General features: G+C 36.0%; 1 protein-coding gene and 1 non-coding gene across 2 annotated transcripts; both read right to left on the bottom strand.

The window, feature by feature from the left end:
• Positions 1 to 6,169: 6,169 nt before the first annotated feature.
• Positions 6,170 to 10,055, bottom strand: LOC114378237 (protein RETICULATA-RELATED 1, chloroplastic-like). The gene is made up of 7 exons (XM_028336795.1): positions 9,422 to 10,055; positions 9,223 to 9,321; positions 8,645 to 8,865; positions 8,081 to 8,150; positions 7,782 to 7,861; positions 7,500 to 7,564; positions 6,170 to 6,714 (listed from the first exon to the last, which is right to left on the bottom strand). Exons 1-7 carry the CDS (start codon positions 9,845 to 9,847, stop codon positions 6,521 to 6,523), a joined length of 1,155 nt encoding a protein of 384 aa, XP_028192596.1. The 5' UTR covers positions 9,848 to 10,055; the 3' UTR covers positions 6,170 to 6,520.
• Positions 10,056 to 10,062: 7 nt separating this feature from the next.
• Positions 10,063 to 10,144, bottom strand: TRNAS-GCU. Its single transcript has one exon. It is a non-coding gene; the product is annotated as a tRNA-Ser (tRNA).
• Positions 10,145 to 14,440: the final 4,296 nt, after the last annotated feature.

Below are 14,440 nucleotides of genomic sequence, written 5' to 3'. Positions count from 1 at the left end.
TAGCTCCTCCAGATCCTCCTCAGGGTCTTCCTCGGATGACGTTACCTCGATCACTTGGACGGGCTCCACTAGACGATATGGTGTAGGCGTGGGTAGTATCCACTCCACCGTGCGCTGAAGCGTCCATGCAGGTTCATCTGGATGCACCAAAGAAGTAGCCGTGAATCGAATGGTGCCCCGAAATCGGCACCTCGTGTTGCCATCGAGGGTCTCCCAAGCTCCCTCTAGGCACTCCATCTCTACTCGATCACGGATTAGCTGCGCCGCCATCACGATCTACAAGAAAGAAAAGAAAGGGGTAGACTCTTTCACAAGAATCTAACTATGCCGCCGCACAATGCGTCTCATAACCACTACATGCAATTGAAAGGAGTATCTTAAGGCTTTTCATCTCTGGTAATCGATTACACAACATTGGTAATCGATTACCAGAGGCTAAACTTGAATTACACAGCCTCAGGACATGAAATATGCAAAAATGCACTGTGTAATCGATTACACATACCTGGTAATCGATTACCAGTGACCCATTCCTCTGTGTAATCGATTACACAGACTGGTAATCGATTACCAGAGGCTCCCTTAGTTTCCTGACTTCGTTTTCAAGCCTGGTAATCGATTACACCCCTTGGTAATCGATTACCAGAGACCATCTTAGCCTCCTGTCTTCATTTTTAAGCCTTGTAATCGATTACCCACCCTTGGTAGTCGATTACCAGAGACCATATCTCACATATCAATCAAGTTTCACAGCTGGCCAGCCACCACAAGCCTCCTTGCTTTGTGGTCTTTGTTCCTTTTATCTGTTGACTGCCAGGAGCTCGCCTGTTTAGGTACATCACAGGTTCTCACTGACCGACTATGCCCGGGTTGGGTCGGGATTGGTCAAGCTTGGTTTTGGGCAATAGCACCCCACCTGACGTCCTCAAGGTCTCCTCACCCCCGCGACATATCTCCAGGTACCACTCTGTGGTCAACGAATAAAAGCAAGAAGTTTCACCCTTCTACACTTCCTCAACTCAAGCTTGTAGGATTATGGGGTACCCATCACATGTGGTACTAGGTGGCGGTCGGGCGATGGTGTACAACAAGTTTTCCACATCCACAAAGCGCGCATAAACCCACCATCCCCTGTTGCCCACCTCCATCTGAGCTCACGTACTCCCACGTAGCCCATAACCTCGTTTCTCTCAACACCGGGTCCCCATCAATCCTCCCAAGCTTCCACAACATCCAAGCAAAACAACATTCAAACAGCACAAGCTATCACAGCCAAGCAAAACAGGGCAAAGGCAGAAAACTCTGCTCAAAACACCAACCAAAATCACAACTTTTCTCACTTAAAGACCCCAGTAACAATTCCTTCGATCCAATTTGTTAACCGTTGGATCAAATCCAAAATTTTACTGGAAGTCTATAGTACATAAGCCTACATTTTGACCGTTGGGATCTACTAGCAAACATCCAGAACTCATTCTGCACTACTCTTTCCACAGCCAATCACACACAAGCATTTTTCTGCACAAGGCCAAAATCCTGCTGCACCTATTTTGACAGCAAAATTCTGCATAAGTGCAGATTTCAAAAATCACACTTCCCCTCATCCAATCTTGCCCAAATCAATTCCTACAAGTCCCAAATCATGTATCAACCATGTCTAACCCAAAGTCAAGCTTCAAAACACAGCAACACAGAATCTAGGTGTCCAATACCCCTCAATTCAATGGGTTTTCTAGGTTTGAGAAGTGAAATTTAGAATGAGTTAAATTTGGAGCAAACTCTCACCTCACACAAGTCTATAACATCAATCTAAACTTGCTCAAACTGGATTTACACCTAAAATTCCACCGAATCAAAATTTGACTTCTCAACACCCAATTTTGCCCTAGAAATGGCTTTTGGTTCACTTTGGTCGTTTGTTTTTCTCCCTAGCACAGTCCAAGTTTTCTCATAAGTCCTAAATGGCATTTCAAGCTAAGATTTACTCACTCTAACCTCTAAATACTACCAATTCCAGATTTGGCCCTCCAGCCCTCAAAAATTCACTCTTTTTCCACTCCTAACACCACATTCTCACTTTCTAACCCTAGGTTAGTTCTACCCTTCATCTCTAACAGTTTTCCATAAGCAATTTCAGCACATGAACATCACAAGCATCATCATAAAAACCCTAAAACAGAATGGGTATGTTTAACTCATTCAAACATGGCAATTTCAACATGTTTTCCACAAATTTCTTCACAAATAATCATCATAAAACAGAAACCTAGCAAGACTAACCATCATATATCCCCAAACCCCATACCCACGAAAATCAAAGGAGAAAGAAATCCACCCAAACCTGAAATTTCGAAGTCCCACTCGTAGACACGCACTGCACGACTCCGGAAATGCCCTCCTTTCACGATTTGGAGCAGAAATGATGGCCAAAGGTTGGAGCTTTGTTGGGCAACAATGGTGGAGGAAGAAGAGAAGAAGAAGGCTGCGTGAGAGAGAGGGAGAGCTTCTGAATTTTTCTGCTTTGGCTGAGTGAGGAGAGAGAAAAGCTTTTTGGTTTTAAATAAAGGGTTTTCTCTTTTTCTATTATTTTATTTAAGTTATGCCACATGTCTCCGTTTGAGTGGAGCAAGAAGGGCCCACTTTCCCTTTTAATTGTGACTCATACTCAGCCACAAACAGTGAGAAAAACCTGACCTTTGAAACGCTAAAATCCTACCTCGGTTTGCGTGCCGTTTCTCTGGTTCCAGTTCCTCGTGTTTCTCTGCGTCCGTCAGGGCCAGTTTTCAAAAGTACGCAATATATATATCAAAACGCTCATAATAAAATCCCGAGCGTGGTTCAGGGGTTGGTTTCGTTAAATTTTAAGTCGCACGCAAAACGATGATTTTTAAACTAATTAATTAAGAATTAACCTATAACCTCCCAGTTATGGATTTCTCTTCCTTAATTAGCCTAACCCGCGTATCTTGCCCCCACTACTCCTACTTCTACCAAGAACATATATGCATATACACTGAATAATACTTATATATATATAATCATTCAAAATACATCGTTTTCAAAAATTCCGGGTAGAAATTTCCAGGATGTTACAACACGTAGAACTGCATCCGTCAGTCAAGGTAGCAGTCATCGCTGTCTATCATACGGTGGAGGTGCTCGCCGGCACGAAGAACCTGAGTCATGCCTTGCGTTGTTGACCAAATGTTGTAGTCAGGTATGATGGTGTATGCCGTCGTGTCCTGGTTTCTCTGTGACTCTCCGTATCAATATTATTCTCTTTGGAAGCACATCAATCATATCTTCTCTCCTCTTTGCATTCATTTTCTTTCACCCTCACAATTTTAATTTTTTTTGTTCAAACACAAAATTTTAAAAATAAAAGAATTTCAATTGAAATATTTAGAATTCTTGTAATTTAAAATTTTTCAGAATTTTAAATTTTTTTATGCAAACACACCCTTAGGGTTTTACTAACCAATTAAGGATCTGGTTTAAAAATTTTAAAAAATATTTATCATAAAAATTATAAAATAACAAAAAAAAAATATAAATAACAATTTTATTTATTTTAATGAAAAAATATTTTAAATTTCTTAACCCGTGCCTTTAACATTTGTCTTACTTTTATCATGTTACAAATAAAAAAAATTATTGAAAGATACAATAGTACATCGTTAAAATAAAATTAAGTCCTCTTTATACTTAAATTGTCAATTTTTATTTTCTTAGAATAAAGTACTCTTTGATAAACAAATTAAAATGAGATAAAATGAACTCCAACGAAGTAGTCAAGTGAATTAAGACAAAATCATTTGACAAATTCGAGTCTTTACTATTTTGTTTGAATGTAAAAATATAAATTTTTCTATAAATATGTTTTAAGGCGAGAGGTTTCCCTTATCAAGGTATTCGGTACTATCCCCTCCTCTTTTTTTTTTTTTTTTATCAAAACAATAAAATGAGACAAAAAATAAATAAATGAAATCTATTTTATGTTTCACTTTCTAAAACATTTCAATTATAAAAAAAAGTCAAATCAAAGAGAATACCACAACATTTTCTTTTGCTCTATATTTTTTACACCAACTGTTACCATAACTCCACAAGTACAATAACAGCGTATTTATACTTGCAACAACAACAAAACTTTATTTCACAAGGTAAGATCGGTTACCTATTTCATATAATGTCATTTGAGTGGCTTAAAAATTAAAATTCCAGAAAAGAATATTTATGCTTACAATTGAACAAAAAATGTTACATCCTAAATAGTATACGTGTTTGATTTAACTTTTTTTTTGTTAAGTTTTTAAAAGCACTTTTTAAAAAATAATCCATTTCTAAACACCTATCACATACACGTTTGATTAAAAATAATTTGGAGAAATAATCCTTTCCTTTTCTAAAAGCTCTCTAAAAAAAATTAAGAAAAATAAGTAATAATTTATTTAAAATAAATTGAATCACACATGCACTAAATTTCTTACTGATGATAGCATGACCAGGGAAGTCAGTTATTTTATTTTTTTTTCCATTTTGAGTTAACTTGGGGGAAAGAAGCTAAGAATAAGTTTTTCTTCAGATGTTCTCAGGGAAATTTTACATAGAATAACACTATTTCATTGCCTCGGTGCACGTGTGCAAGTTATATATGATGTTTATTTTGGTTTAATATAATTTATATTTTTTTCAAAAAAAAAATATATATGATGCTAGATTTTTTTTTTTAAAATTATGTTACAATACAAAAGGAATGGTTAGTTTAAGTAATATTAATATGTACTCACATTTCTTTAAATAAGGTTTTAGAAGTTTTTATTCTTCTAAATTACATGTATTATTTACAAAAAGTAATTCTATTTGAGTTGAATATCATTATTATAAACAATAAAATTATTACTACAAATAATTAAAATTCAACATAAGTAAATCCGGTGGTTAAGTTAAAATTTCAGGGTGTAGTAAAAATTCCGAGAAAACTTTAATTTCATCATTTAGTTAATATTCTTGACCCGATTAAAATATCAATTGGGATTAGATATCTGGATTTTTTTTTTCTTTTAAAAAAAAGCACACTAGATGTTACATTAGGGAATTGAATCCCAAATTAGTATTTCCTCCTAAGTTCCCAGCTGTCAAGCTTAACAAGATTGTGTTCACAGCTGGACTGGCCCCTCTGAGTGTCTTTATTGTTAATTGAATTTTCTTCTGCTAACATATAAGACGCTTTCTCTGTACATCTTGTGTTTGTGTTTATATACCGAGCAATTGAGTGCTTAATTAATATCATCACAGTGGATACAAACTATCAGCAGTGTTCTTTTTCACATCACATATCACAAGGTATAGGACTAGATGCATTTGTCTACATGCAACGCAATACGATAAAAAAAAAAAAGATTTAATACCGAATATGTAAATCATCTCTTAACTTGAATTTTTAATACCAAATAAATTTTATAAAATAAAATAATCGAAAGTCGAATATGATTTAAGAAATTTCTTATAAATTTATTCAATAATAAAACGTATTATTTATATTTCTTAAAATCACAAATTGTTCAGTTGACAACATCACTGAATAATTTTTTATTTTATTTTATGTTCAAACAATAGTTTCTTGATCTTTTGCGCATGTGATTATTTGCTAGCATACAAAAATTACTTGCATTAATGCGCTACCGTCTACTGATTTGTCAGTTGACGATAATAATTGCTCATTTTATCTTTTCACTAAAATTAGCAGACATAGGATTACACGATTCAGCATTTTTCTCCAAACTTTAAATGATTGAATTAATAAAATAAAAAAATATAATATAACAATCGGTTGTGGAAAGTGGTTTAAAATACGATAAAACCAACTTATTATTACTAATTCCTTTATTTCACAATAAAATAGAAGCTAAAAACCACAATGATATGATTAATTCATTCCAGTGTGGAAAATGGTCTAGGTCTCTAGGATATCACAGTCCTCATTAATCTTCATAGGATACCTAATTAAGTGTTAGTAATTTTTTCTTGTAAATTGAAAAACTTAAATGTATCACATAGATATTGATTAGGATTTAGGACCATGGAAACCTGGTTCTGGACTACTACCTAATAGTAGTAATTTATAGTAGGAGAAGAGAAAATAATAAAAAAATAACGGCCGAAACTCTTAAAGTAAATCCAAAATTATATTTTCCCATGCTTGATCGGTACTATGCCTAGTTATAAGAACCTTAATTTCCCTTGAACATATCTGACACAACTAGGTTAAATAACATAGGATAACAATGAAAATAAAAATGTGAAAAAGATTGAAGAAAAGAAAAAACACAGGAGGAATCAAGAATGAAGGGGGGGCATGGTCCTATATTTTAATCATAAGAAAGATGCCCTACATATGAAAAATTGGTGGGGAGCTTCACTCCTTGGTTTGAGAAAGAAAACTTTTCCCTAATTGCCTAGCCAACTTTGGGTAAAACTTTCAAAAAGGAGAAATTGTAAAGTGTGGTGTGGACAACACTCATTGTACGCCACTCCATTTGGCCCAGTCTACGAACTGCATGCCACCATAGATGTTGTTTCCAAATCGCACACCCACAGTGAATGCCATTGCAACAAGTGGGACCCTCTTTGCCACGGGAGATGCTTCAACAATGTTTTCTAGACCATTGATAATTTGATAACGTGTGTTGGATGACACAGCAAGAAAGAATCCTGATAAAGAAAGGGAAAACCAATAAAGCAAATTATGTAAGAGATATAAAGTTGGTCCGGTAGTTGAGGAAGGAAGAAGGAAGTGGGGAGATATCGTGAGTTTGAATCCCTGACATTTCTAATAAAACTAACAAAACAAATAAAATAAAGCAAATTATGTACACGGTGAGAATCCTATAGCATCATCTCCTCAAACGTGACCCTAGCACAAATAATGTAACCCCTCTTTCCTTCCTTTTCTCTTGTTCATCTCTCAAGAAGTTAAAAGGTACATGAACAGATGCAAATGTAACCGTGTTGAAAATAATGCAACAAGTAAGCTCAAATGCAATATCATTTAGAATAACTAATATATGTCCTGATGGTCATCCAATCAAAGACTCATACATGATAAGTCTGTTGGGTTTTACAATAATCATCTTAAAATTCATACTGACGATAATTTCTAATTGGTTTCTTTACTCTGACAATGTATAGAAATTAAATTCTATGATTTATATTCCTCTGGTGTACCAATTAAATTACAGAAGATGGTGGTAATCTTATTATGTCCATCTTGCCAGCGAGTCAAACAATGAATGAATACTTTCTTGAAAATAATTGAAACAACTTTTTTTTTAATAATGGAAACAGCATTAATATGAAAATCTTTTTCTGAAATTAAAATTCACGGCTTATATATTTTTTCCTACCATTAATACAGCAGAGCCAACCCAAGAAACTGAATAACATAAAGCATAGCAGACTGGAGATAGAAATTTTGAATAAACGGGACAAAGACATACCCCAAAGAGCAGCACTTTTCAGAAGAGGAGGCACAGGTATGTCATCTTCAGATTTCTTAATGCTCCTGTTTTAATAAAACAAAAAATCCTTCAACAATTTACAAAAGCAAAAGTGACACCCCATCACAACAGAAAATGAGTTTGTACATTTGCTTTCTGTAATTACATAAAACAACAAATTCAAGCCCTCATGATATAGTAATAATGTAGCCAACAAAAGAATTAGTGAACAAGACATCTTTAGTAAAATTATACAAACAGAAGTCATCCTGGTAGCCATACCTTTTGGCATTCATGATCATATTTGCAATTCCTTGACCAATAATACCACATCCAAAGCCAACTGATCCATACAATGCACCCTGAACACAGAATGTCAGGTAAGAATAAACTATTACCAGAAACCACGTAAAAAAAATAAACAAAAATAGCAGTATGGTACCATAACTAATACCAAAGTAAATGGAAGCAGACTATTCCATGCAGTCAAAGTTTGATTCTATTATTTACTGGATTTTGTAAATAACCTATACTGTCATAAATAGTTTGTCTATCACTTCAAGTTTCAGAGCACAGGGCACCTTGTAGAAGTATGTGGCAATGCGCTGCATCGTGGAGAATTTACATCCCGGCCTTTCAGCTTCAAACACACTGCATTATTGTAGTAATTTATTATCATATCAATAATTTCACATTCAGCTAGATCTCTGAAAAGTATGGAGAAGTTTATAATATATGCAATTTGATTCAACTAAAAATTTCCACTAGGCATAATGAAGGAAGGAAAAAAATAATTCCTAGGGGTTCCCTGAAGTACTATTCTCACAATTACTCTAATACAAGGAAATGAAGGAATCTCAGTTCAACAGAATTAATGGTGTGCTACACTAAATGCAACAATAATAACAACAAAAGTCTGATCACACTACTAGGCGAGGTGGGCTAATGGATCCCACGACACCATAAGCCTTATATGACCAAATCCTCAGAGATATTAGGCTTGCTACCACGAATATACATAAAAATGGTGATATTTAACAGAAATAGAATTCAGCCTAGACGCTGCAAATTAACAAATCATGAACATCACACATTGGGAAAACACTATTGAATTACAAAATTTCCACCCCTTTCGAAACACTAACCTGCTAGGAAGAGCAGCACAAGCATGCTGAATTTGTCCAAGCAAACCTTTTGACAGAGAAGGCTTGCCAATTCGAGCATATGGTGCCAACAGACCCACCAAAGCAATGTCAACAACCACTCCAACAAGAAGATCAGCAGCGTACAATTCAAATTCAGCCCAGAAATCCTTGCCTCTCTTCTGCACCTCCGCAAAGGTTGCACAACAAGAGTCTATAACAATCTACACATGCCAAAACAAGGATAATCAGGTCACCACGTCTAATCCAAAAAAGAGAGACTAAAATGAAAGCACTTAATCAAGTTCACATTAATTGGTTTTAATAAACTGTTCGTCACTGCAATTTTGGCAGTAATGTCAAGGTTTTTAGGGTCTCTGCAGCACAACAGAAACACAAAATTGTGACTGCATGGGCCGCATTCGTCTGCAATTTCCCGTAATATCAATGAACAAGATGAAAATACGACCATGACCACAATTTAAAACACGGTTCATATCATAACCATAACCATATCATGATACCATTACCAATTCAACAATTCAGTTGAGACATAATTTTCTAAGGTACCCAAAACAAACCTCGGTTCCAACTTTGAAAAGAAAAGAAGGGTCAGCTAGCATTCGATTTCTCAGCATAGCACAATGCTGCATCAGAAAAGACAGTGGCCAAGACGAACCCTGCAATAATAATAACAATAAAAGAAGCCAAATTGAGTTCAAGCAGGGAAGAAAAAATTACTTTTTGAAACCAAAAATTGAAACTTTCGAGAAAACCCACCTGCAACTCCAAGTAACGAAGAAGAAACATTTCCCGGATGCCGGTGATCCTCGCTGCCTCTACCATATCCGGAGGCAACTTAACACCACGAGCTTCAGATTCTCTCATAACCGCTTCGAACTTCAACAAGGGTCCGAACTCTTCGTCTCCTCCTCCTTCACCTCCATCTCCGCCTCCGCCTCCGCCACCGCCGGCGTCACCGTGGCCTCCGTCGCCTCCGGGAGAAAGTTGATCGTGTTTGGGTTGTTGTTGTAATGGGGGGAGAGGTTCTTGAGGGACACAGTGGATCCTGAAAGCGCGGATGTTGAGGAGGGAATGATGAAGAACAATGGATGGAGAGTGCGGAAAGTGGCAAGTGTTGAATTGGGGGAGTGGCCACGTGGCGGTGGCGGCGGCGGCGTTGTTGGAAATAGTGAAGGCTGACATGTTGGTGTGGCGGCGCCAAGGAAACAAAAGTTGTTATGTACTGCGTCTGTTGTGTTGTGTTGGGAAGAAAGAAGTGACAGTGAGAAGAGAAGGAGTTGCAAGTTGGAACAACGTAGATCGGCCACTAGGATTCAGGACTCAAACCGTGACAACAAATAGAAATTTGAACAAAAGTGAAAACTTAAAAAGAAAAAAAAACAGAAAAAAGAATTTAGCGTCGCCTGAGAGATTCGAACTCTCGCGGGGAAACCCCATGTACTTAGCAGGCACACGCCTTAACCACTCGGCCAAAGCGACACTGTTGTAAGCTATTCCTCATATTTTTTATTATACCTATATTTATTATATAAAATTAATTTCTTCAACCCATTCTTTATGTACAGCATAATTTTTTATATTCTCTCTTTTCTCTGAGTTTACTTATTGCATAATGATTTCACAATTTATGAAAGTGAGACTAATTTCTAACATTTTACAACTTTTCTACATTACTATTATTATTAATATTAGTATTAGTATGCTATTTTCTTCCAATTTCATTTTAAATTATAACTATTCCTATTATTTTCAAATTTGAATAAATTTGTTCAATTATTATTATGATGAATACAATATTATCTTTAAATTCCACAAGAGAGTGAGTTTTTAAGTGAGAAACTCCTAAAGCATATAATGTATAAACTAAATCAATTGACATCGGATATGATTCTAAAGTTTTGAGATCTGCTTGGATTGAAACTCCATGTTTAACCAATGCGCACACATGTTTTATCTCGATAAATATACTGTAAGAAAATCTCTCAATTATATAATCTCTTACCTTAAAATCTTCGGGACGAGAAAACCCTAAGGATGGAATGGATAATCCTCCTTCAAAATATGATTGATTGCCATTTGAAAATTAGACTCACATGTTATCTTCCTGAAACCTTTTTTCTAAGTCAACTTCAAACCATTATAATTGCAAATAACTCAGCATGAAGACAAATAGTATTGTTGCATGAGCTAGTAAAACCAACTTTCACTTGCCCATGCAATCATGGATGATAACCCCGAATTTAGAAAGACTCGGATTTCCTAGAGAGCTACCATTTGTGTTTAATTAGAGAACATCGTACCCTAGAGGACTCAAGCTCACTCGCAAATTCTAAGGCTAACGAACATGATGAGGCTGAGTTTGAAAAACCAAGTCATAAAAGGCACGAGTTTAATTATATATAAAAAAATATTTGCAATACACATTTATAATGCATTAAACACTCAAAGAAAGAACCTTGTTGCCCATTTGATCTTAACAAATTGTCTTCCCTAATAGATACATATATTCTGAAAAATGCTAGTTTCTTACATTTTCTAGTGTGATGTGAAATAAATCAAATAACATAATAGTGGGGACATTACTGATATTATAAATGATTTTTTTAACTATAGGTTATGGGGGCAATTTATAACTATACACATATCTTATATTGAGAAAAATTAAAAACTTAGTGGCGATAGCTGCGCCCAATCCTCTTTAAGTAGATTTGTCTACGAACACATCCATGTATATTGAGACATATAGTAACAATAGTTTATGACAAACCGAAAAAATTACTGGCTGAGTCGCGGACAATATCGCTTTCTTTAAGACGTTTCGTGGCACTGCCAAAAATTGTGCAAGCAGACTATCAACCACGAAGTCCCCAGGATAAAACAGCCTAGATCACTGTATAAGATTCCCACTGCACTGAGGGAACCTTTTCTAGAATTACACCCTCTTGTATGACTTTAAAAGTCACTCTAAAGCCACCCAAAAATATGACTTGAAAAGTCACTCTAACAACCAACCGAAAATATGACTTGAAAAGTCACTCTAATAGCCAACCGAAAAGTATGACTTTAAAAGTCACTATTATAGCCAACAAAAAAATATGACTTAAAAAGTCACTCTTATAGCCAACCGAAAATATGACTTAAAAAGTCACTATTATAGCCAATCGAAATTTTAGAGTGACAGAAAGAAAGAGGGAGAAGTTTGCCGGAAATGCATCGGCTGAAATATGGGAGGGAGAAAGAAAAGTTGAGGAAATACTTCTCAACCGGGGCAAGGAAAAAAGAAGAAAGGAGCTCTCTATATATAGGGAGTGAAACACTATTCAAGTGTTTATCCTGAGCGATGTGAGACTTGAAGCCTTTTTTTTTCAAACATCCACATTCTCCTTTGTTCTAACAATCCCCCACTTGAAATTTGAAAAGAAGATTTTCGAGGATTTCATAAAATTGTGCATAAACAAAGGTGTCATACAACTTGAACCTTTGCATAGTGAGTAAGATTCAAATTTTACTAGAGTGACTCGAAGTCTTGAACTCTATCTCCGACATCAAACCACACACAACATTTTCATAGGTGTATTCTATAAAGTTCGTGCGTTAAAGGCCATGCACGTCTATCCCGGTATAGTGAACGATCTAGAAATTTTTGCCCAAAATTTCATATGAAGTGGCCCCCACTTCAACATTCACATAGGCGAGTCTATCAAGAGTACTCCTGTAGCCTAGGTACTCCACTCAACGTAGAGTATAGATCTCATTAACAATTATGAATTTTTTTTTCATAACTCATCCTCTTGTTACTTCAGGAATCATGCTGCTTTCACTTATAACAACATGTTCATCTCATATCACTTCATAACTTGTTATTACCCATTGAACCTAGTTCTTGGGATCTCCAGTCATTTAGGTCGGGTTACCATCATGAATGATCATCGCAGTAAGGGCAATAGTCCCATTCTTTTAGAAGTGTAATGGACTTTCTCTCTAGCTAATCCTTTCGTCAAAGGATCTGCTAAATTATCATCAGTGCGTACGTGATCCACTCTAACAGCTCTTGTTGAGAGTAATTCTCTAACAGTGTTGTGCTTACGATGTATCTGTCATTTCTTACCATTGTAATAACGGTTCTCAATTTTTTTTTTGCAATAGTCGCGGTACTATCGCAATGGATCAACACAGCTGGTATCGGTCTTTTCCATAAGGGAATCTCTGCAAGTAAGCTTCTCAGCCAACTTGCTTCCTCACTAGCAGTTGTTAGTGCTATCATCTCAGATTCCATAATGGACTAAGCTAAGATAGTCTGTTTCTTAGACTTCCAAGAAATAGCCCCACCAGCTATGCTAAATATATAGTTGTTGGTTGCTTTGAAATCATCTGAAAGAGTGTTCCAATCTGCATCACTGTATCCTACAAGTATAGCGGGAAACCTTTTATAATGTAATCCAAGGTTTATGGTTCTTTTAAGGTACCTCATTACCCTTTTGATAGTGTGCCAATGCTCCTTACTAGGTCTACTGGTAAACCTGCATAATAATCCCACAACATAGGCTATGTCGGGTCTAGTACAATCAGTGGCATACCTAAGGCTACCAATGATACTTGCGTACTCAGTTTGTCGTATACCTTCACCAGTGTTCTTAAACAATTTTACACTTGGATCATATGGTGTACTAGCAGGTTTACAATCAAAGTAGTCATATTTCTTTAAGATCTTCTCAATGTAGTGAGATTGATCTAGGGAAATTCCCTCTTTTGACCTAGTAATCTTAATACCGAGGATTACACTTGCTTCTCCGAGGTCTTTCATATCAAAGTTGTTACACAACAATGATTTCACATCTAGTAGGTTTGCAGCCAGGAGGCAAGTCTACTAAATGTCAGGTCTTGTTAGATTCTAAAGAATCCATCTCATTATTAATGGCTTCTTGCCACAAGTCAGCATCCAAAGAAGACAAAGCTTCTTGGAGGTTTGATGGATCCTCCTCTAATGTATAGGTCATATAATCGGGCCCATACTCTTTAGCAATTCTTGCTCTCTTACCTCTTCGAGGCTCTATATCTGGTTCTGGTTGTGCAAGATTTTCACTACTAATAGCAGGAAGATGACTAGATGAAGTACCCCCACTATTCCTTAATTTAAAAGAAAATCAGAAACCAGATTCTTTCTCATCTCTGGAGTATGCATCACATCTTTGAGAATCAAAGTCTTTCTAGAGGTAAACTTCAGTTCAACATCTCCAGTTCCAGCAACAGTAGTGGTGTGGGAATCTCCCAACAACACTTTCTTGTTTTCAACATTCGTGTATGTTTTAATCATAACACGATCATAGCAGACATGACGGGAGGCGCCAGTGTCTACCCACCATCCATCTGATCCTCCAATCATATTAATCTCAGTTATCACAGCTATGTATGACTCTTGAGCAATTTTCTCTATCTCATGGGATCGAGACTCTATTGATTTATCATTAGTCATTTGATACTTGAGGTAGTGACTAACAACATACTTTTTAGTCCCAGCTTCCTTAGTATCATACTTCTTTTCCAAAGCCAGCCAAACTAATTTGGCAGACTTATATGGGCTACAATAATCATAGAGATCATCAGCTAACCCATTTAGAATGAAATTATTGCATAGGTAATCATTTTCATTCCAAAGAGCTAATTCCATAGTCATTTTATCCTTCACTTCCTTCTCAACATCTTTAGGCATCACTGGAATATTAATGTTCAAAACATAGGCAACTTTTTTTCATAGAAAACATCATCTTTTGTTTC

This window comes from Glycine soja, chromosome 12, assembly GCF_004193775.1.
Source record: "Glycine soja cultivar W05 chromosome 12, ASM419377v2, whole genome shotgun sequence".
Classification (NCBI taxonomy): domain Eukaryota; kingdom Viridiplantae; phylum Streptophyta; class Magnoliopsida; order Fabales; family Fabaceae; genus Glycine; species Glycine soja.
Note: the sequence above shows the minus strand (reverse complement) of the source record. Positions and strands in the feature narration are given on the sequence as shown.

Coding starts and splice junctions, on each gene's coding strand:
- LOC114378237 (XM_028336795.1), bottom strand. CDS start 9,847: ATGTCAGCCTTCACTATTTCCAACAACGCCGCCGCCGCCACCGCCACG. Junction 9,322..9,421: donor TTCGTTACTTGGAGTTGCAG/GTGGGTTTTCTC, acceptor TTATTATTGCAG/GGTTCGTCTTGGCCACTGTC. Junction 7,565..7,781: donor ATGATCATGAATGCCAAAAG/GTATGGCTACCA, acceptor TTATTAAAACAG/GAGCATTAAGAAATCTGAAG.